This window comes from Nyctibius grandis, chromosome 4, assembly GCF_013368605.1.
Source record: "Nyctibius grandis isolate bNycGra1 chromosome 4, bNycGra1.pri, whole genome shotgun sequence".
Taxonomy (NCBI): Eukaryota; Metazoa; Chordata; class Aves; order Nyctibiiformes; family Nyctibiidae; genus Nyctibius; species Nyctibius grandis.
The window spans coordinates 54,822,196-54,847,350 of NC_090661.1; the positions used below are offsets into that span (position 1 = coordinate 54,822,196).

At 36.7% G+C, this 25,155-nt stretch overlaps 1 protein-coding gene across 3 annotated transcripts in view; it reads right to left on the bottom strand.

Moving 5' to 3' along the window:
* RPS6KA5 (ribosomal protein S6 kinase A5) overlaps positions 1-25,155 on the bottom strand; it is an 89,205-nt gene that overhangs the window by 12,444 nt on the left and 51,606 nt on the right. For 2 of the 3 annotated variants that reach the window (XM_068397931.1, XM_068397930.1), the window contains exons 6-12: positions 23,071-23,154; positions 20,302-20,405; positions 9,236-9,386; positions 7,704-7,865; positions 6,316-6,441; positions 5,453-5,586; positions 2,158-2,251 (exon numbers count right to left, since the gene is read on the bottom strand). In XM_068397931.1, coding sequence (XP_068254032.1) covers positions 2,158-2,251; positions 5,453-5,586; positions 6,316-6,441; positions 7,704-7,865; positions 9,236-9,386; positions 20,302-20,405; positions 23,071-23,154 — 855 coding nt within the window. Of the gene's footprint in view, positions 1-2,157; positions 2,252-5,452; positions 5,587-6,315; positions 6,442-7,703; positions 7,866-9,235; positions 9,387-20,301; positions 20,406-23,070; positions 23,155-23,849; positions 23,957-25,155 lie in introns of those variants that run through there. The other variant, XM_068397932.1, reaches the window with a different exon arrangement.

Consider the following 25,155-nt stretch of genomic DNA (forward strand, 5'->3'; position numbering starts at 1 on the left):
CTGTGATTCTGTGATTTTTCCCACCAATCTCACTCAGGTTGATGAATGTTGATGTCTTCCCCATGTCCACCCAGATTTATTTACAAAAACGCAATGCTGCCACGTAAATGGACAAATTTGTAGGGAGACAAAATGCCTTTCTTTAGCCTAACAAAAGCTGCAAAAAGCTAGACTTTTGCTGTTTAAGCCTGTTCTGATGTAGGATACATTTCTATTAATAAGCATAAGGAGTCAGCCATTTAATGTTACAAAATCCTTTCAAAGCACTCTGAAACTTTACTGTGAAATCAAAGATTATCTAGAATTTCTTCTGATTTCATCCCCTACAGAGTAGTAGTCAAAGCTACTCTATCATTAGAATCACAACAGACATCTTCCCAAACATTAAAGAGTATTTTTTAAATTAAAAAGTAACGGGTTATTTAGATGGTTGTTCTTTTCAAGACAATCAATAAGCAGTGACTTCCTTGATTATAAGGCAACATTAGCACACAATCAACTGCAATTCAAATGTCTTGCCATTAAACAAACAACAGACTTCTCAGAACAGGAAATTGAAGTTAGCATTCTCAAAAGGCAATGGATGTAGGCATGTGACGGCTTCTACCATTTTCTTCCTCTGAATGACAGCAACAAAAGTAATACTTGCAAGCAAAGAAAAAAAGTTCTGGAAGAAGGTTAAAAAATGCTATTTAAAGAAATAGGAACAGAGAGTGCACAGTATTTAGGTATCAAGGAACAGAACAAGAGCTATGTGGACAGAAAGCAGTCACACATCTTAGAACAAACAAGGTGTCTACTAGTCACATTGCTAGTACTGCTTGTGAGACATCCTCTCCTGCAAATTTTCTTTATGTCTTGGGAACAGCTGACAGGAAAGCCAGAAAGGACAGTCTTTTCTCTGCTAGAAAACTTCTTGTGGCTCATCAAAAGAGACTGCAACCCAATACTCTACGGTTGGGATTACTAATGTAGAATTTGATCTGGCTGATACTATAGCAAGTTAAAAATTGGAACTTCCTTTTTTAAAGACAAACTGCAGAAATGTCAAAACTAGAAAATTTCTATCAGTTCTAGTCTTCAGAATATTATGCATGAGTAATCTGCAAGATAACCCCTGGGAGCTACCAGAAGCAATTAAAAATACAACAGTTTGGCTGGTTGAGAGTAGCCTATTCAGTTGCAGAGCAATCTGAAGAACATTTTTTTTTTTTTATATTCCTGACTATAGTCATTTTACTCAAAGTGAAAAAAGTGTCCTGTCCTACACACATGTACTCATACTGTACATAAATGCAAAAAAAAAGAGGCTTCTGTATCATTACAGATTACAGTATAGATTTTTCATCCTCTCAGCTCATTTTAGAAATTCTCCACATGAGCACTCTGCTGCTCCTTGTATAAACAGCATGATGGGCATAGACTGGGATACATAGGAAGGCAAGAGAGCCCATGTTCCATTACAAAATCATAGACTAAAATCACAGAGTAGTTTAGGTTGGAAGGGACCTCTGTTGCAGGACATCTGGTCCAAACCCCTAGCTCAAACAAGGGCGAACCTCCAAGTTAGATCAAATTATGACTTATTACATGCTGTGGAGCTTGCATTACACTAAAGAAAAAGACAACTAAGGTCTCAAAATAAACCCTAAACTGATCTCAACTTATGTTCAAATAGGGGCTCTACTTTCACATTTGATAATTTAGCAAGCTACTTGGATATCTCCATTAAGTTACTAATATGTAAGAAAAAAATGCTAGATATGTAATCTTCTTATGCAAGATTTCCAAATTATTTCACAATTATTATTTTAAGATTCATGACACCCCCAAGGGAAGGTAATTAAGTACCTCAGTATCACAGATATGGAAACTGGGTCAGGAATATATTGTAAGATTATTAACAAAGTAGACCAAGGACAGAACCATAAATAGAATCCAGGACTCTTAATTCTTCCAAATACTTTTTTGATTTGCTAGAGTTACTGCAAGTTCCCTTGAATGCAGAACTTTTGCTTCGTCTTCTATATGGACCAGACAAAAGCCCTAGAAAAAAAAGTTGCCTCCACAGTAACAGTACGCTTAACTCCTAAAAGTTCTTGGGAAAACACATGGCAATGTGTTTGGCAAGTGCTGATTATAGTTTCTTCAAAATACCTGGTCATGATAAACTTCATGTAACTTCACTACATTCGGGTGTCCTTCGCAGAGTTTCAAAGCTGTTATTTCTCTCTGGGTGTTGGCTTCCATTCTGGAAAAATTGAGCAGTCAGTTTGTACCAATTTTACTGAGCAAATTGCACATTCAAAGTGTTACACCTTTTTTTTTAATTGCTTGCAATCCAGATTTTTTAATATTACTACCTCTTGAACACAATTAGAAGCACATTCAAAGTAAGCTGAGCAAAACTCTCCAAGTAACCCTGCAAGTTCGGCCATTAAAAAACCACACCCAAATCAAGCAAGGTTTCTGATGCAACTGCAACTTGCTACAGCAAAAGCTGAAACGATATTATAGAATAGTTTCTATCTAAAACAAACCTTTCCCTTAGTCCAGGGCAATTTGACTTCACCTCTGTTCCTACAAATATTTGTTAGTTCAGCTTTGTTTTGAATACTCAAATTATTGGCTCAATCCTTTTCCATTCTTATAGGAGACAAGTACTTCCAAAGCTGTATGGAAACTATGAGGTCCTTCTAGAAAAAGAGAGTAACATCATCTACATATGAACTGTGTTATACAAATGAACCCCTAAACAGGCCACTGTAAAAATCTGAAATGAAAGAGATAAGAGACTTGCTCCAAAGCAAAAAATAATCTCATAATTCTCTTTCAAGTACTGAAATATATAGCCAAAAAAAGTGAACACAGTGAACATCATAAAAACTACGTGAATGGGGACAGAGCAGAACATTTTGTTTTCCACTAAATACATATGTAGATTTATTTTGGGCAAATAATGCCTGGAAATTTTTGCCAAAACTCTCTCCAAGAAAGGCTAATCCTGTACTGACTTAAGAGAATGGCCCTATGGATAACAAAGATAGAATCTCTCTCACCATACATGTTCTTAATTTTCAGTTCGTTTTGTTTTGGTTTGTTTTTGTTTGTGTTTTTTGTTTGTTTGTTTGTGTTTTTTTGTTTGTTTGGTTTTTTGGGGGGTTTTTTTCCCCCTTAATTAGGACCATATAATCAACAAGTAAACTAAGTTGTTCCCCTGCATCTCTGCTGATGTTGTTGTTTAAACTGAAAGTGATTTTGGGTCCTTAAGAAATTAAAAAACTGACTCAGTCTTTCCCCCCTAAGCTACTATCAGGAGAATGTGGACCTAGGAAACAGATGAAAAAGGTTCAGTATCATGAACATAAACCTTTGAAATTTGTGCATGGACTTTTCTGAGTATTTCCTCTCTATATATAGTTACCATCTCAGATTTTAAACAGACAATATCATGAAAAACAAATGGGAAGCTCTAAAACAGTAACTGAGGCAAGTTTACAGATCTCCACTGTTCCATTGGCCTTCAGACACAGATAAACCTCACATTGTTGGATGGAGGCAGGTTCAGCACTACTAACAAAGCAACACCACAGATCAACTCTTCATCTGAGCTTTCACCTCAGCTATCATGAAAAGATTTGCCCAGGTGTAGGATTCACTTTTTTGGTACCTTTGATGGGTAGGAGTGAAAGACTGATTTTGAGGCAAAGAAGTTACTAGAAACCTATTATACTTTTTCTTTTAGCAATAGTTACTAGTGTGGTCCTCAGAGCAATATTATTCACAGCTTAACAGTTTCTTATTCGGGGCTAGTTTGTGTTCAGACATTCAGAGTGTGGCTTTACTGCTAACTCTAAATACTAGACAAACATGCTCCGAGTCTGCTTACAGCCTGCAATCCTAAAAAATTCTCTGTATACAGACCACTTCTTACCTTCATTTAGCCTGGTCCACCAAGATGAAGGAGAAAGAGCAAAAGAACCTGTGAGTAATATCATTTAGGAACATAATTCCTACAGGTTTAGTTCTATGGGAAAAGTCAATACTAGTTTTCTCACTGTTATCCAGAAACAAAAAAATCCTTTAGCTTAAGACGAGTTGGGAGTACTGATCTGAAGTTCTGCATGCACCACAGAAAAAAAATTTTAATGTAGACACAAGGGAGAGATTTCCAGATTAAAATGCCCAATGTAGGTGTCTACTGCATACTACTTATCTAAGGTCTTATTATAATTAGTGAAATTCTAGTTAATGAATCTTACAGGGTGAACTAGTTCACTGTAAAATACATACCTAGAGTAGGATCCAGTGGCCTAAGCATAGGAGAGCGTGGAAGACATCAGCCATGAAGACATCTACGTAAAGGCAGTAGTCACAAGACTGATGGGAACTGGAGGACAGCTAGGACACCAACATGCTAAAATGGCACTACTTAGATCCCTATGTTTAAGGTACTGAATCCCACTGTTAGTGCCTGGTCATTTGAGTCTCTGTAGGCTCCACTAACAGTTTTGCGTAGGCCTCCATTAATCGTAGCAGACCTTCGAAAACTGACTCGGACACCTATGTTTAGGTGTCTTATTCTTGAACTTATCCTATCCAAAAAGCATGTGATGAAACACTTAAGTCTAGTGGACAGTTACTTCTAGAGTCTGGAAAAACAGAGGTACAGCCAAATGTCTTGGAGAAGAGATCACTGTGAACTATCATTCTGATAGCAGAACATTTACACTTTCCTTTCCCTTTCCTGCCAACATTGTACAACACACTAGGGACATTTTTACTAATGCACTGCAAAATTAAGCTAGAAATCCATCCACTCCTCAAAGAATCCCTTATCTTTATTTTTCTCTGGGCAGAAACTGCCAGAGGTATCTGTTCTGGAAGAGGATCAGATGGTCCCCATGTACAAAGCAAGTCAGCTGCCTCCATTGTGGTGTTCTCTTCAAAACATCCAGGAAACAAGATGCAACTTAGAACTCCATAGTCTAATTCTATTTTACACTCACACAATTAATTAGATCTGAGGCAACCCACACTACAGATCCTTCTTAAAAGCAATGTCCTAGGCAATCAGTTGGGCTGCTTAGGAAAGGGAGTTAGCATATGTCTACATTCAGTTCACTGAGGTCTAAAGATAGGAAGGCCTTATACCTTACTCTGGTTAGGAGCAAAATTAGGGGAAAATTAGGGTAGAATACAACTAGGAACCAGAAGAGTATTCTTTAGGTTTCTTCTTGTGTCCTCCCCAAAAAGAATAACATTTTGTTTCAAAAGACCCTCAGAATCTTTTAAAAGTCATAAGGTTACTATAAGTTTCTGTAGATTCTTCAAATAGGAAATTATTTAAAAATTATTTTTCCACTTCCAAAAATGTAGCAAACATTATTCTAATCCGTGGGTGACAGTAAGCAAAAGAAAATATTTTTATTGTCTTATAGAATATTTATACCTTTTGCTAATTATTTTTACTGCGTACTCTTGGCTAGTTTTCTTGTGTAAGCACTTTCGACAAATGGAAAAACTTCCTTCTCCCAATGGTTTCTCTTTCAGATCCAGTTCATAATGATGATAAAATGGAGAGTCCTGTTAGGAAACTGTCTGTATTTAGTTCTGCAGAATACTTTTAGTATACACAGTCAAAGACAAAGAGTAAAGTTTCATGAGAATTTTTAATCTACATTTAAAATTGTAAAAAAGAGTTCTCTTTTTGATAAAATATAATCTTTTATTTAGTAAAATGCATAAACTTTATTCTAACAATCAAAGAGCAAATCTTATGTTACGTTAAACAAAAACATAATCACTAATAAATCATTATTACTACAATACCTTTAGATACAAAATATTCAGACAAACAGGATCAAAGATGGCTGTACATACATTTATCCACAAAACTATGTGCTGGCTTGAAGACATTACAATAGTATGTGTTCTTATAAGGCTTCACACAACTATACATAATTTGGGGCAAATACGTCATAGAAGGAATTCTGATATAATTAAAGCAGCTTCAAAAATATCTACAATGGTTGGCTGAATAAGAAGTATCACGAGTCAAATTACTATTACTACTATACTTCAGTCTTCTGGAAAACTAGACAATCATCTCATTTTTCAGATTAAACTTCAACCACTTCTTAATAGTACCACATGCAAATTATATGCTTGGATCATCTGAGGAGCCATTACAGAGAACAGATAAATGCATAATGACTATTTTGTAATCTGTAGCCTAGCTTGTGATTGCTGCTTTGAAAGTTATATGCAGTTCTATGTTAACCAAATTAATTCAGCGCTTGATATTATTATTACCTTCATCATAGCACTTCTGGCAATAGTTGTAGTTCCAGGCCGTTCATCCCCCATATAAAACTGAAGAGGATCTACTGTAGCTGCATTGCGTTTAAACAAAATAGAAGGTGCAACAAAAGAATATCCCTATGAAATTAAGACATCAGAAAAGGTCACGGCTTTAAATTGTTGCACACAAACTGTCACACTGCATACAAAACATTAGAAGTTTCAGAAGAATTTTTCAAAGAAAGCAAGAATTTTCATAATAGAGAATAATACAGAAACTGTAACTGGCTCATTGATGGGTAGATATTACTCTGTTCAGTGTGAACAGGTTTCTTCCTAGAATTAGTTATACGATTCTCCACAGTTATAGATAAAGCAGTAATACTACAAAAATTCTGGTAATGCTAAAAATCTGGCTCAGCTTCAATTGTTTTACAATAGTTATAAAGGCTACTATTTCAACTAGCTAGCTTCCCAGAACACCTTTAAGTTAAGGCATGAAACAGTTTTTATGTTGTGATGCAAGCATCAAACCATTTTAAATGGCAAAACAAAATAACCTTCATACTAATGGTGTGCCCGGTCTGGGTATCGTAACAAGAACAGCTGTAACTACCACTGCAGGACAAATCAGATTGTATTGTAACATGCATTAATTGCTTGCTATAGTCACTACAAATCTAACAACTTCCCAAATATGATGCTATATTCCTGTACGTTAAGCATTAAGCTGCTCAAAAACAGCCAATAAAAAAATAACAAAGCACAAGGAGGGGGAGGAGAGGAAGCAATCTGAACTGCTGTTCATCTCTGCAGGACTGGTTCCAAGTTCAAGGCTGCACATGAGCTGGTTTCGCCCATTTGGCATCCAGACTCTGCAGTCCAAGAAGGGATCATTCTTTAATAGCATGGAGGAGATGGTAAGGAAAGCTTTGGTACTGATCTGTGTATAGTAGTCCAGTAATTAGAGCACTCCTACAGGACATGGAAGACCTACTTTCGACTCTGCAGTTAGCTCCCACTTCCCATCAGAATACCTCAGCTAGAGCATAATGTGGACACGGACAAACTACATTGCTGTTGTCGAAGCTGGTAAGCCAGGCTGACAGAGTCAAGATGACAAGACTCAAGGTACGAAGAATCAATAGAGAAGAGACTGGCTTTAGTCCAGCAGGTAGGACATTCAGCTGGGAATGGAGAAATACGGAATTTTGTGTTTGCAGTAGGACTGTTTCCACCTTTCTCATTTTGCAATTGCTGAACAAACAGCCCTGGAAACTGGGATTGGACGTTACATAGTTAATTCCCAATAACTTAGAAGGCAGGGAAAAAAAGCTAGCTATCCACGTGGAATTGTTCAATAAACTATCTTTTTAGGTTAATGTGAATTCTTAAAATACCTGAAAGATTCTTTCTGAAGTCTGAGGGGTTGCTGCAGGAGAGTATGTTGGATCCATTTCTGTAAACTCTTCTGCAAAATTACTGACATCCAACTCATCCCTGATTACCGGTTTAAATGGAGCTGATACTTTTTTGGCAGCTAAATCATCCCAATTTATATTCTAAACCAAAAACAGGAAAATAAGTTTGACTCAAATGAAAATTTAACAGATACTGGAAAGAGAGACTTGTTCAGAAACAAAGAGTCCTAACTCCATTTGCTATTTTCCACAGGCAGATGAAAAGCATTCAAATTATGCCCTACTAATTTTCTTCGGTAAAGGCAAGAAGTATTTGTGAGTAGACGGAATCCAATATAAAAAAAAAAAATTCAACACAAAGACATTTAACAGTGGAGATAAGCCAAACAATTAGCATGACAGCCATTACATTTCTTCCTCTATTTCAGAGGAAACAACATTTATATTTTTGTAAGTCATACTGTATGCATGCGGTATCTTCAACTTTTCATTGCTGATTTCTATGCTTAATTAATAATCTCAGCTTCCAGAGCCCTGAGAGCATAATGGCTCTGGATTCTTACTTAAACGCATGGCTAGAAGTAGGAAGCATAGATACGGTAGTTATGAGAAAATGGCCCTATTACTGTAAAGAAGTGGAACTGAAATGAAGTCAAGATTAGAAAGTGTTGTAAGAAGAAAAAATGTTTCTTCCAAAACAAACAGTGAACAAAGGAAGCTTAACTCTACTTTGTCAGACTCTCTTATAAGAGGAAGGAAACACAGAAGGGATGAAAAGAATTTCAGAGGTTAAAAAAGAAGATATGCTGAATGTTATGATAATTACATTGAAAATATTTATTTGAAAGGTTTAATTTATAGCACCGAGTTTAAATATTCCAAAGTTTATACTAATTAAAAATATATTTAACTTCAGAACCACCGGAAATACATACTTAGTTTTTCCAAAGAAAGCACACAAACAATTTTAACCACAATGGATGGAACAGTACAGATGTACGCAAATCCAGTCTTCGCCATTGTTTGAAACCAAATGTTAATACACTGAAATCTGAACAGAATTAAAATCTACTAAACAAGACTAAAATTTATTTAGGCAAAGGAAAATACAGAAGAGGCATTTATCACTAATAGTGAATTTTATCAATATGAAAATTTTACTAATAATATTAGTGGCAAACTTTCATTTAAAAAAACAACACACAACATATAATTTAAGTGTTTTCCATTTAACCTTCTGGTTTAAGTAGTGTGTCTTTCGCCTGCTTCAAGTAACTGTTAGAAACAGACAGAATATATTAAAAACCTACCATGTCCTTCTTGTAATATACACAAAATCCATTAACATAAGCACATGGATATTCTTGCTAACTTACATGAATGATTGCATTGAATTAACATGCCTCTAAGCTATTTTGTTAACAAAACAACAGAATTTCTTTAGACTTGGATTTCAAAGGCAGTAACAGAGTAAGCAGTATCTGGGAAGTTTTGTTGTTTGCTTGTTTTACCTGGAAAAAGGGATGCTGTTTGATTTCATCAGCATCAGTGGGACCACAACCTAGCCTCTTCTTGGGGTCTTTCATCAAAAGACGCTGAATTATATCCTTAGACAGTGCACTCATTTCTTGTGGATAAGGTGGCTCACTTTTTAATATTCTCCTGTAAAACAAAAAAAAACCCAATTTGATAATGTGTTGAGTGTTAAATCAAAGAGTTACCGTACTAATGGTAGCGGTTAAAATTTACTTAAACTTCTATTGTACCCAAAGACAGGAGGATGACAAATGTGAAACTACTTTTTTTTTTTTTATTAAAGAAAGATTTGAGGAAATGTAGACACGAAACACAACATCTGTAGGAAATAAATTATGTAACTTAATCCACAAAAGAAAAACAATTCTCATTTCATACATACTGAGCTTACTATTACTATTCAAAAGAAATCTCATAGCTACAACAGATAGCTCCACAAAACCATCAACTTGATGTCTAATAGCAGTCAAAAAAGCAAAAACAACTCCAGTGTTAAAAATTATTAGAAAATAAAGAATAAAAACCCACACTTGGGCCATTTCAGGTTTCCTGCACCTTGTATATTGTGTGCAGTGCTCATGCCCTCCTCTCAAAAGGAGGTGCTATAACTGGAAAAGTTTTAGAGAAGAGTAACAAGATTAATCAGAGATACAGAATGTGTTTCATATGAAGACCTACAAAAAAGTCTTCAGTACCTTAATTCTTAGTGGCCCTTTGCTGGACTCTCTCTAGTATGTCCATGCCTGTCTTGTACTGGGGAAACCAGAACTGGACCCAGTACTCCAGGTGGGGCTTCACCAGTGCTGAGTAGAGAGGAAGGATCACCTCCCTCAACCTGCTGATATCTTGCCTAATGCAGCCCAGGATACCATTTGCTGTCTTTGCCACAAGGGCACATTGCTGGCTCATGTTGAACTTCGTGTCTATTTATCTATATGCATACTCTCACTGTGGTGACTTCAGGAAGCACGATACATAGGAGGACTTAGAGTGCCTCCACTAAACACAGACTGAAAGACTTTGAAGCCATGAAGAGACTGTGAAGCTGAAATTATATGAGGCTGTGGCAGCACTAAAAATCTCAATTGTTATATGTCTCTGATAGAGCTTAAGTTGATGACTGCAGGACATTTCTAAATTTTGTTTAAAGTTACTGCATGACATATTCTTAGAGTCAGTTATCCCATGGGAAATTTTTTATCTTGAAATACGTAACTTTTTGGATTACTCCAAAAATAGATGCAAACAGATTGTTTCCTAAATAATCTTGTCCTGCCACTGTGGAAGCACAAATACAAGTTCAACATGCACATATCCCAGGGTTTTTTTCTACTGACGTAGTACCCAATTTTAAGCAAACAAAAAGACAAAGCAAGCTAACCTCTTGGTATAAGTAACACCGAAATGAGTTAGGAAAATACAGTGAGTTTTAAGATGGATTGCATTTTTAAATGATGTAAAGACGATCTGCCAACTAGGGTCTAAACCACAGCTACTCTGCTAGCAGAAGTAACAGCAATCATAAGCCTTGTCTTCAACTTCTGGAAACACTTCACTTTACACAACAGGAGAAGAAAGCACAATATTGCCAAATTATTGCTTAATTAGGGACTTCAATACAAAAACTAAACATCACTAAACAAGAGGATTCTTACACTGTAGGACTGGTGGAGAAATAAAGATTCAGCCTCTTCAGAAATCAACCAGTTTCAGAAAGGGGAAGTGGGTAAGGGAGTAAGAAAACCTTTCTGTTTTAAGACAGGACACCTTGATAGCAAAATTACTTGATTTACAGGAGAGCCAACAAAACACAATGTCTTCTTAGCTTGAAAATCACTTCAGTTAGAGGAGTCCAAGGAAATGTATTTATCAGCCTTTCTGATGACAGAATCATAAAGGTATACAACAAAGATCCTGGAAAGAGACAAGTTTTCTTTGGGCTCTCAGAAGGGGAAAAAAACCTGTAAGTCAGTACTTTTTAAAACTGATTTCTAAAGCAATTGGATTGAGCCTCTGGGATGTCATTAAAATCCAAAAGAGAAATTCTACAGCAATTTCCTGTCTGAAAAATGTCAGAGATTACAGATGGCCAAGTCAGATAAAAATTTTAAAATGTCTCTGAAAAAAAATGCTGAATTGGGATGATTAGTAACACGGGTAACAAAGAGAACAAATGAGTACAGTTTCTCTGCGCAGCCTCAGAAGATCAGACCCTGTAGTAATGATGCTGATAAGCACTAGCAATGAGCTTCTTGCCCATGTCTCAGGCTTCTGATGCAAATACAAACATTCACATAAGAAAAAGAGAGTAGAACAAACAAACAATGGAAAGTCTTTTATAGAACCCTGCACTGCAAAGTTACCAGACAATTCTTAGCCAAAAGAAGTACTTCTGCAGTAACAACACTAGTACATCTCACCCTTTTAATTGCAAACTTCCAGTGACATATTGCATGTCTTTGGTTGGCCTAAGAACTGCAATCAGTTGTACCACTGATGTGGTAACTGAGCAGAGAGTCCCAGCTGAAGCTGAGACAGGTTTATAAAACAACCTTTTGTATTACATGACATTCTGCTCTTTGGGTAGAAACCACTCTTTAAATTCTTGAGGGAAGGAATCCCCTATAAAGATTATATCTGTCAAAACAATTAGCATACATATTTTGCCAATAATAGTTAGGTATAACACTGTATTTTACCTAATGGAAAACTTTTGTAGCAACAGCATCAGTAATTCCTGCCTTCTGCCAAGATTATAGTTTTAAATTATTTCTTTTTATAGGCAGAATTAACAATGAAGTGGTATTTAGCTATGTGAAAAGCAGGCTATGATTATATTGAGGGATATCTTTCATCTGTTGACCCTCCTAGAGCCCACTGCACAGAAGGCAGCATTTTGCCATGCTGCACAAGCAGACTCCATGTAAGCTGCATTTATACATGCCAGTGGCATTCGTTCAGAAATACTTTTGAGGTTGACTGATACTATAAAATATTAATGATGCTCTCGACTGGTTCAGAGAACCACACAACAGAAGTAGTGAAGAATGAAGCTAATTTCTTTAGATGTTTCATAAACTACTCACAATTATTGTGGAACTGAAGTACGTGAAGCTGTATACACATTAATTAGGATGGAAACCAAGCTGCCAGAAAAGAAAGACCATATGGGATGAACACGTGAGAGAGCAGAAATTCATGAAGACTTATCAAGCAGCTTGATCAAGAGAGTCTGGCTTCACCAGTACGACAGTAGAGAAGTGTTGTACTGAAGGGTAAGTCACCCAAGGCTTAACAGTAGACCATAAAGCGTTCAGAGGAAGGAAGCTGCATATGTCAAAGTCCTTCCCAGGGTGGCTGTGCTTCTGAAAAGAAACTATGGCCTTAAGCATCAACCTTCCTTTCCTTTTCTGAATCACCTCCATCCTCTTGTACATTTCACGTTTATGTGGCCCAATAACAGTGACAGAAGTAAGCAGGAACAATTAAGTATCCCAAGTGGCAACTGTGGTCAAAGCTGCTGAAGGACTACTCTGCTGTATTTTCTGCTTCTCCTAGCCTAGTACAACCCCTCTGAGCTGGGATGAGCTGAGATTACCCCTGCTGATGAGGGCACTCTGGCTGTACTGCAAACACTTCAAGAAAAACCATCCCTTGCATAGGTCAAGGAGGTTATCCCTTTGAAGTCCTGTATCATTTCCATCTTACCCTTCTCTATGGCAGACTACGCAGAGCTAGTAGCTAACCCCATTGGTATTGTTTTTCAGGAACTTAAGCTCTGATTAGTTTCTCCCATAAATACTACAGACCAAGAGCATACACGATAATGCGAAGGATATGCTAATGAATGATAAGGAGGAGAAGCAGATGCTTAATCTTCAGTGAGTGGAGAATACAGTAGGGAAATGACACTGTGACCCTTAGATGCTCCTCCTCTTTATCAGTATCTTCAGAGCCACTCCTGTGTAACAGGTGCAGGCTGCTAAGTCTGACAAATCAGCCAAGGAACTCACTGATTTTGGTATGAAAAATTCATAGAGTTGCCACTCTCAGTTTAAAAATTACATAGACTGACCACAGGTTTCTTATCTGTTCTTTACCAAAGCAGTAGAGATGGGGTATGTGTTTGCTGGCTGAATAAAACATCCTTCTACAGAAGTCATAGTATTTAAAACCAACCAGAAATGCAAAAACCGTGTGTCAAATGCTTATACTACAATGTCAATCTAAAGAGAATTTGAGGATGATTCTGACCTCGTTCATTCCAGGGTGATAATCTTAAGGACGTAAGCAGGAATGCCCTTGCAATGCTCAATAAAGGCCTTATAAAGACAGTGTCATTGAGAGCTTTCCAACACAGACAGCAGATTGCTCACAGTGGTTAAGATAAAATGAAAGGGGAAAATATGCCTCCCACAGCATCCTCGCAGCTAAACTGAGGAAGTGTGGCCTGAATGATCAGGTAGTGAGGTGGATTGTGAACTGGCTGAAGGAAAGAAGCCAGAGAGTGGTGGTCAATGGGACAGAGTCCAGCTGGAGGCCTGTATCTAGCGGAGTCCCTCAAGGGTTGGTACTGGGACCAGTACTATTCAATATATTCATTAATGACTTGGATGAGGGAATAGAGTGCACTGTCAGCAAGTTTGCTGATGACACAAAACTGGGAGGAGTGGCTGACACACCAGAAGGCTGTGCTGTCATTCAGAGAGACCTAGACAGGCTGGAGAGTTGGGCAGGGAGAAATTTAATGAAATATAACAAGGGCAAGTGTAGAGTCCTGCATCTGGGCAAGAACAACCCCATGTAGGAGTACAATGTGGGGACAGACCTGTTGGAGACCAGCGTAGGGGAAAGGGACCTGGGGGTCCTAGTGGACAGCAGGATGACCATGAGCCAGCAATGTGCCCTTGTGGCCAAGGCGGCCAATGGCATCCTGGGGTGTATTAGAAGGGGTGTGGTTAGTAGGTCAAGAGAGGTTCTCCTCCACCTCTACTCTGCCCTGGTGAGGCCGCATCTGGAATATTGTGTCCAGTTCTGGGCCCCTCAGTTCAAGAAGGACAGGGAACTGCTAGAGAGAGTCCAGCGCAGAGCCACAAAGATGATTAAGGGGGTGGAACATCTCCCTTATGAGGAGAGGCTGAGGGAGCTGGGTTTCTTTAGCTTGGAGAAGAGGAGACTGAGGGGTGACCTCATTAATGTTTATAAATATGTAAAGGGCAAGTGTCATGAGGATGGAGCCAGGCTCTTCTCAGTGACATCCCTTGACAGGACAAGGGGCAATGGGTGCAAGCTGGAACACAGGAGGTTCCACTTAAATATGAGGAAAAACTTCTTTACGGTGAGGGTGACCGAACACTGGAACAGGCTGCCCAGAGAGGTTGTGGAGTCTCCTTCTCTGGAGACATTCAAAACCCGCCTGGACGCGTTCCTGTGTGACATGATCTGGGTAATCCTGCTCCAGCAGGGGGATTGGACTAGATGATCTTTCGAGGTCCCTTCCAATCCCTAACATTCTGTGATTCTGTGATGTTGTTAGCCAGAAGCTAAAGATACTTTCTTAATTTTTCATTTTAATTAACTCTGTAAACAGCTAAACTAGTCAAAATTCTGATGCACTGCATAGCTGAGAAAAATCCAAAACATCTATTTACAACAGGACCAATTTGGCAATTTGACTTACTGACCAATTTGACCATTTATCTTTCAGCATTAGACTGACCAATCTATAAAACACACTGTAAAAATTACTATGAAATATATCCATTGAGTGATCATTTTGAGAAGTAAAGCATAAGCTATGGAAAACTAACTGAAGATTGGGTGCTTGAACCAACTAATGTCAGTTTATTATTGGAAACTGTAACTACATAACTTGGTTAAAATGGTAACAGTGAGAAACAAAACTAGCTACAAGGAAGGAGGATGAAAAAGTTTAGGAAGTGGTAACCATTAGATGCCAACCAAAGAAAGATTTTATAGACAGAGGAAAAAAACAAAACCCAGCTATTTTGGTCAAGATACAGACATAAAATACATGATACTGAGATGGAAGCCACCTTACACCCTCTACTGTGATTAGCCTGAAAGCAGATGCCTGAACCCAACTGTAGAAGAGATTATAATAAAACAGAAAAAGTGCAGAACCTGAAGCTTTTTTTTTTTCTTCCACCAGCTAAAAGACACAATCAGACCACGAAAAACTGAAAGCATCATCATAGTTGACCAGCAGAAGCATTAGGTTTATGCTAGAACTGTTACTATAGTCTATAATCAGTGTGCTCAGAAGTGTTATAAACATCACCAAAAAGATACATATCCATCCTGATGTTCAGGGAATAAGAGAAAGCAATTCCAAGCTGTAACCCTGTTAAAATAGCAGAGGGACAAGCTTCCAAAGCAGAGTTTTCACCTTCACATTTGAGAACGACTCTGCTGAATGCCCTGTCATCTCAGAACTACTAATGCCAGACTCTTTTGTTCCAACTTTGAGCAGTCAGATCTACACATGCATCCTCAGTTCTAGGCAAGTCAGAGACTTTGATACAACACTTATGACTTTCTTAAAACCATCTGCTTTACTGAAAGGTTGAACTGATCTGTAGGCAGATTCGCTGATGTGATGTGCTTCACACTAAGTCTAGCATCAAATGGTTTCCTTCATGTGGCAGCTTTCCCTACTCATTGCTATCTGTTCAAAAAACATCACTACATTATTGTCTATCAGTTCTTGGACTCTGGACTCCCACCTAACCATATAAATGCTGTACATTCTAAGTAGACAGTTATAAGCTCTAGGAAAAAATTCCAGAAGACACCATGCAAATTGCAAGTTGGATTTTATGACTGCTCTGTCCTTTAAAAGATCTGGCAATCACTGGAGTCTTCACAGGCAGAGAATAAAGAAGGGAATCCCACTACACACCTGCTATACAACTTCCCAACAGTTTTACCAATAAAAGGTTTCTTGCAGAATCGTGGTTAAAATACCTTGACAGCATCTAACAGATGGTCAAATTTCAGCCATCCTCCATGAAGTTTAAATAAAGTCTAACCAACTATGTCAAATAAAGAGCACAGGCTGCTATTAGCATTAGTATGCTAATATGGCATCATATGCTTCTACTATTTTATAGACAGATTTCTATCTTTTCATAACCCCAAAGCTAGTAGGATTTTCTAAGCTGCTGCACAGCAGCAAAATAATACTCAGAAAACTTCATGCTCTTTTTAAGTCCCTGTATGTATGACAAGACCCTCAAAAATCAACACTCTAAAATGGATTTGTCTGTCTTTCAAGATAGCACTACAAATCACTCATGGTCAGACTGAAAATACTAAGTTTGTAATCAAACCCAGCTGTTGCCTATGCTTTTGCAGGATGGGTCCCATTTATGGCTCTGCAGCAATGGAATTCCAGAATTCTCAAAAATGAAAGGAAGATTTGGGAAGAAGGGAGAAGGAAGGGGAGAGGGTATACTAGAAGAAGGAGAGACACTTGAATAGTTCCGTGAAAATTTTTTTATCAAGTTTCATAACCCATAACACCAAGCATGTGAACAAAAAGAGTCTTCAGAAATGGAGAGACAAAGGCAGAAGGAAAATTAAAGTATGCACTTACTTAAGTCACACTTGCCATGAAAGGGAAGTCCACAGTATTGTCAAAAAGATTATGATAAAAGAACTGAACTCAATCTCTCATCAGAAAGAGGAAAAAAGATACAGAACACTAACTATTTCTGACAGAAGAACTGAACTGTCCATTAGAGAGATATCTGAGAACAAAACTTCATGCTCAAATTTAACAGCAGATAGCCATTGTGCCACACAAGGGAATAAAATTATCTAAAAATATCTAAGATTACTTCCCACCTGGGTAAAATAAAAGAAGGACCCAGATTCATTTAGAAGATGACTTTTTTTCCTTAAACTTGGAAAAAATCAAAGGCCATGGAAACTATGCTTGCAGGGCTTGTGACTGAGTAAGAGAAAACTCAATTCCCAAAGTCTGCTGCAACGGGCAAGTTAAAGTGTATTTAGGTTAGAGATTACAATTTCTGTTTAGAATAACTTTGCCATCAAGAAATAAGTTTGTACCAACTCATCTCTGTGGCAGTGGCTAGTGATTTCATTACCATTGGCAACTGTAAATAACTGATGAAGCTATCTGCAATTCAGTTTTTCATCAGTTTAGAGAGGAAATGAAACTAGAAAGATCAAAGATAGTCATGAAGAGAACTTGGAACCTATTTAATTATAGATGTAAAATTATCTAGAGTCTGCACCCCAATTCAACAGAAAACTTTACAGAAAAGGCCACAGACATAATTGAAACAATTAAAAAAAAAGACACTAAGTGTAAATTGCGAATGTATCCTCAGTGACAAAATTATCAAAGAAAAAAGGAAACAAAGATCATAGCTTCTAGGCCAGACAGGCTTAGGATAAAGACAGGTACTGAAAATTCAGCTGTAATTTCTTGAAAGAGCTCAGTATACTCACACTAGAGATAAATACAAGGAGGGTATTTCTGAAAAGCCAGGAATATGGTAACTAGAATTTCTAAATTTAACAAGCTAGCACATCAGGAAGGGTGTATCATTTCTTTCAGGCATGCTCTCAAGCAAGTAGCTTAACAGCTTCCCAAGTTGCAGCAAACTCTACATAGTACCCTTTAATCCTTAGAAAAAGGTTTCCTTTACATCTTCTCTGAGATGTACTTCTGCTCCCTACTCTTCTCATTCTATGCATGGGCTGCAGGAGCACCACAGGCTGCTGATATCTCACATCCGTTCTGCCTGCTCTACCCTACCCTCAGGGAAAGCCCCAAACACGCTCCTGTTGCTCCCCAAGGCACACAGCAACCACTATTTCCCAGAAGGTTCCACATGGCTCAGTGCAGCAGCCAGGACAGAGAAAACAGCAATGTTCTCATATGCTCAGCCACACTCTTAAAAGGAATGTAACATTCACTACATAATAAACTGCAAACACACAAAACTGATGTCATCCAGCACAGAAATTGCTATCAAAGGAAAGAATTCAGAAACCATGGGTCTTATGAGTACTGAAGTAACAGAAGACAGACGAAATCAAGTCTGAAATGCAGTCACATCTTGGACCTAATGAGATTTCAGCTATAAGCTAGAGGCTTATCAGTTGGAAGTGACAAGAGAAGGAATTAGATCTACCAGTCCACCTTTGGCATCAACAAAAGGAACCAAAGAAAAAAAAGGAAGGAATATCTTTTTGTTTGGATGATGAATTATTATTTCCCTTAAACAAGATCCTCTTGAAATATCAACAGAAATAAATTGTCCATATGCAAGAAAGAACAACACAAGCTGAGTTAAGAAAAGGTTTTTTCAGGAAACAGGAAGACTAGGGAACATCTTTAAATAAAGCAAGCTGTAAGAAGTTACCTTCTAAATTTATCAAAATAAAAGCTGAAAGACTACAGAACGGCTGTCTATAGATGTGTAGCATAAACACCAGCCAGAACAAAAGCATACTGAGCAACAACACAGTAAACTTGCAACAACTAAATTTAGACCATAAATTAGGTTATCAGCCATCAGAGGATGGATGTTAGCAACCTTGCTGTTTCTCAACTTTGGATTTAATCTTAAATTAACAGAAAGATTAAGACACTAAAGAGCACATAAGGACATACAAAAAGACAGTCAAATTGTGTAGAATACATATCTAAAATTTTCCCAGTTTTTGGGAAAAACTGTATCTGTAAAATTCTATTCAAGGTTCTAAGAAATTTGTAACTCCTTCAGAGTTCCATTTAGTAAATCTTGGAGTAAAAATTACCAATTCAGACATGGCATAAGTGAGCAATCCATAAAATTTCTAACCTTAAACAGGTCAGAAAGAGCTAATTTCAGTTTTAACTCCATGACAATGACCAAGAGGGTGAAGTCTGGAATTTTGTTCTGTTAATGGATTCCCCTCCCCCCATATTTTTTCTAGTGGCCCTCTAAGTTTCCTGTTTTGGTAGAGACCTAGAAACCAATAAACAGGTCTCAACCTTCCAAGAAACTGCCTGAATTTATAACAGAAGTAAAATAAATTATCTAAATATTTGATATATGTTCTGTTGCCCATTATAACCTTATATATCAAGTGACTCCAGGTGAGGGTCAGAACCACGGTAATACATTCCAAAAGGAGTAAGACTATTCTTAGTTTGGGGACAGGACTTACAAGCTGATCTTGACAGCAGTTACTAATTTATGCAATTTAAGCCCTCAATTCCAAGAGAAATACAGTAATAGGAAATGCTCATTTTTGGAGGGACATTTCAGTAATGTGTTTTAGGCAAGCTTATTGCTTTGTCTTTTTAAAATGCTCCAGTGCTTTTACATGGGTACTGAAAACAAACACTTAAAGTGTAGAGATTACTGAATGTAACAAAGCTGATAGTCAGAAAAAGTTTACCTGTTAAATATAAGAATGGTATAGGTTATTTCATTTCCATAAGTATCATATTCATTTCTTCTCAGATATGCAAGTATGGCTAGAAAAGATCACTTTGTTTCATGTTAGACACTAATAAAATAAATATTACCTGTGACAAAAAGGTGGGAGTAGGGTACATCCCAACACTTCACACCCATAGTCTGATGGAGTGATCTAGCAAGAGCTGACAAAAATCTCTAGCTAAATATACATTTCATTATGTATCAAGATTTTGAATGTGATAATTCTATTTACATACAATTTCATATTTCATTTGACTTACTTTTCAACAGTAAACATGCAACAGGGTTGAATATCTACAAAGCTGTGGTTCCACTGGAGTTTAAACACAACAGGTCTTTTGTAAAGGTCAGTTCTCTTATTTCAATAACCTGCTGAGGTTAATAAAATCTATCTGCTTCCAGATGTCATTCTGTTAAACAGAACTGGAGCACCTAAAATGTTAGCCTGGTAGCACTTTCTTCCTAAATCTTGGATTAAAACTCACAAAACATATATGATGGCATAAACATTACTTTGTGAGCAAGCACGTATACTTTACTGTTTTAAATCTTACCTAGAAATCTCTGCCTGGGAATTCTTCTCTCCATCAACTGTAAATGGTGATGCTCCAGTTAATAATTCATACATAAGAACACCAACACTCCACCAATCAACAGCCTATAGAACAACAATTACGTATGTTACAATACATTTAAGTAAAACGTTAACAAAAGAAGGAACAAAACAATGCACCCAGAAAGCATCTACCAAAGGAAGAGCCCACCTATCAATCCAAAGGTAAACCTGGATACAATAGAGCATAAGCAACTGCAGTACTGATTGGAGGTATTTTCTACAATAAATAAATTTTATTTTGAAATCTCTCCACTTAGCTTCAACTAATTTCTCAAGCTGAACTCTTTCCATTGACTACTAAAGTTCCTTTTTTTTTCCCCCCTCAGAATTCATTTTTATTTTTACCATTGTGAAGTGATAAGAATTCTAAAACATACTCAAAATAACAGAGGAACCTAAATCTTGCTAAGTAGTAGAGGAACAGGAGCTTTTAGGAGCTTGAGAATGAAACTAAGGAACTTTTAAAAAGCACAGTGTAAGAGTACAGGTCACAGTTAATCAGAGCACCTGAAAATGCTACGGAATTTTATCTTATATTCCCTGGTAACACATGTGATCTTTGGCTTCCCATATGCTAATCATATTATTCATCTCTCTGATACCTCCTAACTTACAAAATATTCCTTTCTTTCAAAAGAAAAGATGCTACTATGAATAATAAAGGTAGCAGCTTAATAATTTCAACAAAATTAATGTAACTACAGGTGCTTGAACTTCAGTTTTACTTCCATGAAATCTGCAAATCAATGAAACTGAAGTTCTGCTTTACTTATGTTGACAACATTAATACAGGAAGACAATTAGTGAAAGTATGACAATTTGGTGTCATATTTTAGGTTTTTTGCTTCAAGATACACAAAATCTGATGTTTCATATATTCAGCCATGAGTGTCTAGGAGAACTAGCTGAAGAAGTCTCTGTACTGTTAGTAATTAACTTTGCAAATACACAACAATCAGAGAAAATCCCAGAGGAATAATTTTTTCTTGGCATGTGTTTTTCCAAAAGAAAAGGAGGATCTGCAGAATCAGAAATCAAACTTAAAAAAAATAAATACTAAAATACTACAGCAAGTCTTTTAGACAAACACTACAGCTATCTAGAAGAGATTACAAATCAAAAACATTGATTAATGACAGCATAACATACTAAAGCAATCTCATTTCCTTTTTTTTTTTAAATAAGATTTTTGGGTTGCTAGATATGCAGTAAATACAAAATACACTAAAAACCTTCTAACACTGCATCACATGACATTGGCAATGGTGAGGCAAAGAGTGTGTGGTGTAAACAATTACCATCACAGGGATAACCGAAAAATCACCCTTATTTAGCAGCTAACATTTGGTATCAAACTGTGAAGCTATTTCTTAAAGAATATTGTATGGCTCTGCACTACATCTCATGAAAGTACCAGATAGAACTAATCAAAGATAACAGAACAGAGATTCCTCTTTAAATCAGCAACAATATTGAATTTGTAGGCACTTGAGAAGACAGAATCACAATTCAAAGTGACTGATGCATTGGAGAGATGCTCTGAAACTGGCAAGGCTAAACTAAGAAACAGAATGCAGGAAAGAGCTTCAATTCATAAGTTTGTAAAATTCCATTTTTAATAATGAGCAGGCAAGCCATACAGCAGAAAAAGATGCAGAGGTTATAGTGGAATACAAAGTAGGTGTGAGACGATGAACTAAGTGAAAAGACAATGCATATTCTATTTTATATTTAATAGCAGCATCTGGAAGGTAATCACTCTGCTACACTTCAAACTGTCAACTCTTAGCTGAAGCACTGTGCCCACTACAGTGCTCCCTACCTACAGAAATATACAGGCAAACTCAGACCAAAAGAGAGGCAGAATACATAGCAGAGGAGAAGAAAGAACCTTCTCAGGCAAAGTCAGACTAAGCCCAGTTAGTCTAGAAAAAGAAGAGGGAGGGTGACATAACATTTTCCAGTCCTTAAAAAGGCTGTTATAAGAAGAATGTGATCAACTATATTCCATGACCTCAACAGAAAGACAAGTCAACTCACTCTACAGAAAAAAAAAACCCAGAGATTAAATATTCTCCAAAACTACCCAGAATAGTAAGCAGAGTAATTTATCTAGGAATATTGTAGAATTCTTTCAGGGAGCAGGGTTTCTTTGGTTTCAGATATCATCTGTGAATTATGATTGTCTTGATCTTTCCCATCAATTACTGACACTTTAATTCATAATAAAACTTGAGCCTCAAGTTAAACAGAATTAATTTTTACAATCTGAGAACATTTATAACATTAATAACCCACTCCATACTTCAAGAAAGATAATGTATTTCCCTGTGGTACAATTTAAAAAATATATCAGAATTAGCCACAAACCAGTCATTTTTCCACTCTGAACTAAATATTTTTTTCTGTTTAAAAGGAAGTAAGTGTCAGCTAAGTTTTTTGTCCCACTGCGCGTTTAGAACAAATTTTGAATAGAACACAAATGAACCTCAATGCCTTTTTAAATATGCTTTTTACTTAAGATTAAAAACTGAAAACACACCATATTGATGTTTTTAAATATAGGCAATAATCTGTTTCAGGACAACCTGAAATAAGGCATGTTTAAATAAGACATTACCACATTTTACAAAAACCCCTCAAGCTGAACAACAGCATTGCCTGAAGAGTTAACTTCTTTTCAGTAATAAACTTCGACAGAAAATACCTTATCATGTCCTGTGTCTCCTCCTCTTACAATATCTGGAGCCATGTATTCTATTGTTCCACAGAAGGAATATGCTCTCTCATTCTAGCAAAAAAACAAAAAAAGAAGAAAATAAAATTCATGTCAAACAATTACATTGTACAAATCATATGGGACAAATATGGCTAACAGTTCCAAGATGCTGGCAGCAATTCTTCTCCAAATAGCTCAGAACTGCTAGCTAAATCATACTCTATCATATGTAGAGATGTATCACATAACGCTACAGAATATCTACAGTCTTCTACAAAAAAATAAAATGTCATAGGTTTGTGTGGCAGTCTAAGATAAGCACACAAAAAATTTATATATTGATATTTAAAAAACTTTCCCATAAGTCTGAATGATCTATACATTTCAGAACTACACAGGATTCCCCAAGGTAATATAGACACACATGCTGAAGGTTGCAATATCAATACTCTAGACAACAAATGAACATTTCATTGTAAGATGGACAATTTGACTAAAATGGATACAAGATCCTTTGGGTTCTCCTTATTTAGGAATTCATTACGACGTCTTGAAAAGTCATTTTATTTCGCAACACACACATGTATAAAAAACACAACATTCTCTCAAGAAGAGACTTGAAGAGAGACAAGAGAGAGAAAGAGAAAGGCAGACAGACAGAGTTGTAAATTTAATTTTATTCTACACACTGAAGTTATTGTCTTGATTATGTTCAAAACTAAGCTGCTTTCACAGGAATGTATAATTGTTCCCTGTTAGCGATTTACCTTTGAGGTCAACATGAGGTCATGCTGTACCTTGCTAATGACGAAAGCACATGTGTTTGGGCCATGCAACATTGTTCCTCCCTTATCCTTCAAGCTTCTAGCATTTTGGGGAGAGATCCTGATAGGTCCTTTAAAGAAGAGTGTTCAAAAAAGCAAATATTTCAAAAGTCAGGTTTTACATTTGTAGATTCAGATTTGGAGTTTAAAACAGGTGCTATATAAGAGAATGTACTACACTAATGAGAGGAAGCTTCTAAAAGTGGAAATAGTGCTCAGTGCTACCCTGAGGCATAAAAATTAAACAGTCCAACAGCATATTATTAAACTTTATTTATTAAAATATATATACTGTGACTGGTTTTTGGGGTAAAATTCTGAGTTCAAAATAAGTTATAGGCCTCATTTTGTTCATATTAACTTGAAATATTAGCTTCTGAGACAAAACCATAAAATAATAAACTTTTTATGATTCCACTTTCTTTTGACACAGCTATTATTTCTCTTGGATTATCTTTTCCAGTACCTGTTATCTAGTGTGATAAAAAGCAAAAACAAACAAAGAAAAAAAATCAGAAATTCCTAGCCCTCCATCCTGGCATCAGCCAATATAAAGTTATTCTCTAAACATATATCTCTGTTCGTTCTTCCTTCAGGTGGGAGGGGAGGGACGGAGGGAGGGAGGGGGGAAGAAAGGGAAGAAGGAAAAGGAAGGGGAGTGAAAAATACAAAACGAAACTGTTCGTTGCTTGCTACCTCTCCAAAGAGTAAAGATAATGCAGCCAAGCTGAGATTCATGAAAACAATTTATAATACTAATATATCAAAAGAAACTGATGAAAACTATTATCATTTAGTTAGCTGCAAATTCAGCAAATCATCCACAATATTATGTCTTTTTTGTGTCCATGTTGTGTAGTAAAGCTCAGCTATAAGATACTACAGTGACAAGAAACAGACTGGGGAGTTGTATACGAACGTATACAGTGGTACAGCAGAACCCTTATGATCTCAGGAACCTTTTGCTTGTGAGAATGCCCACTAAAAACATTTCAAGACACGCAGAATTAACAGTAGTAGCTTTTCTGAGGAACAATTACAATCCTTAATATACAAAATTGGTGGTTCTGATTTTCAATTATATTTACTTTTTACCTTTTATAATCATTTTAGCTTTTAATATGAAAGACTGAATTGCTGAAACAATATTTGAAAATTAGTTTTATTTCTCTCTTAAATTCATGTCTGAGGTATTTTTTCATCCCTTGAAAAATTCAGTGTTTAAAACCCCCAAATAATTTTGGAGATT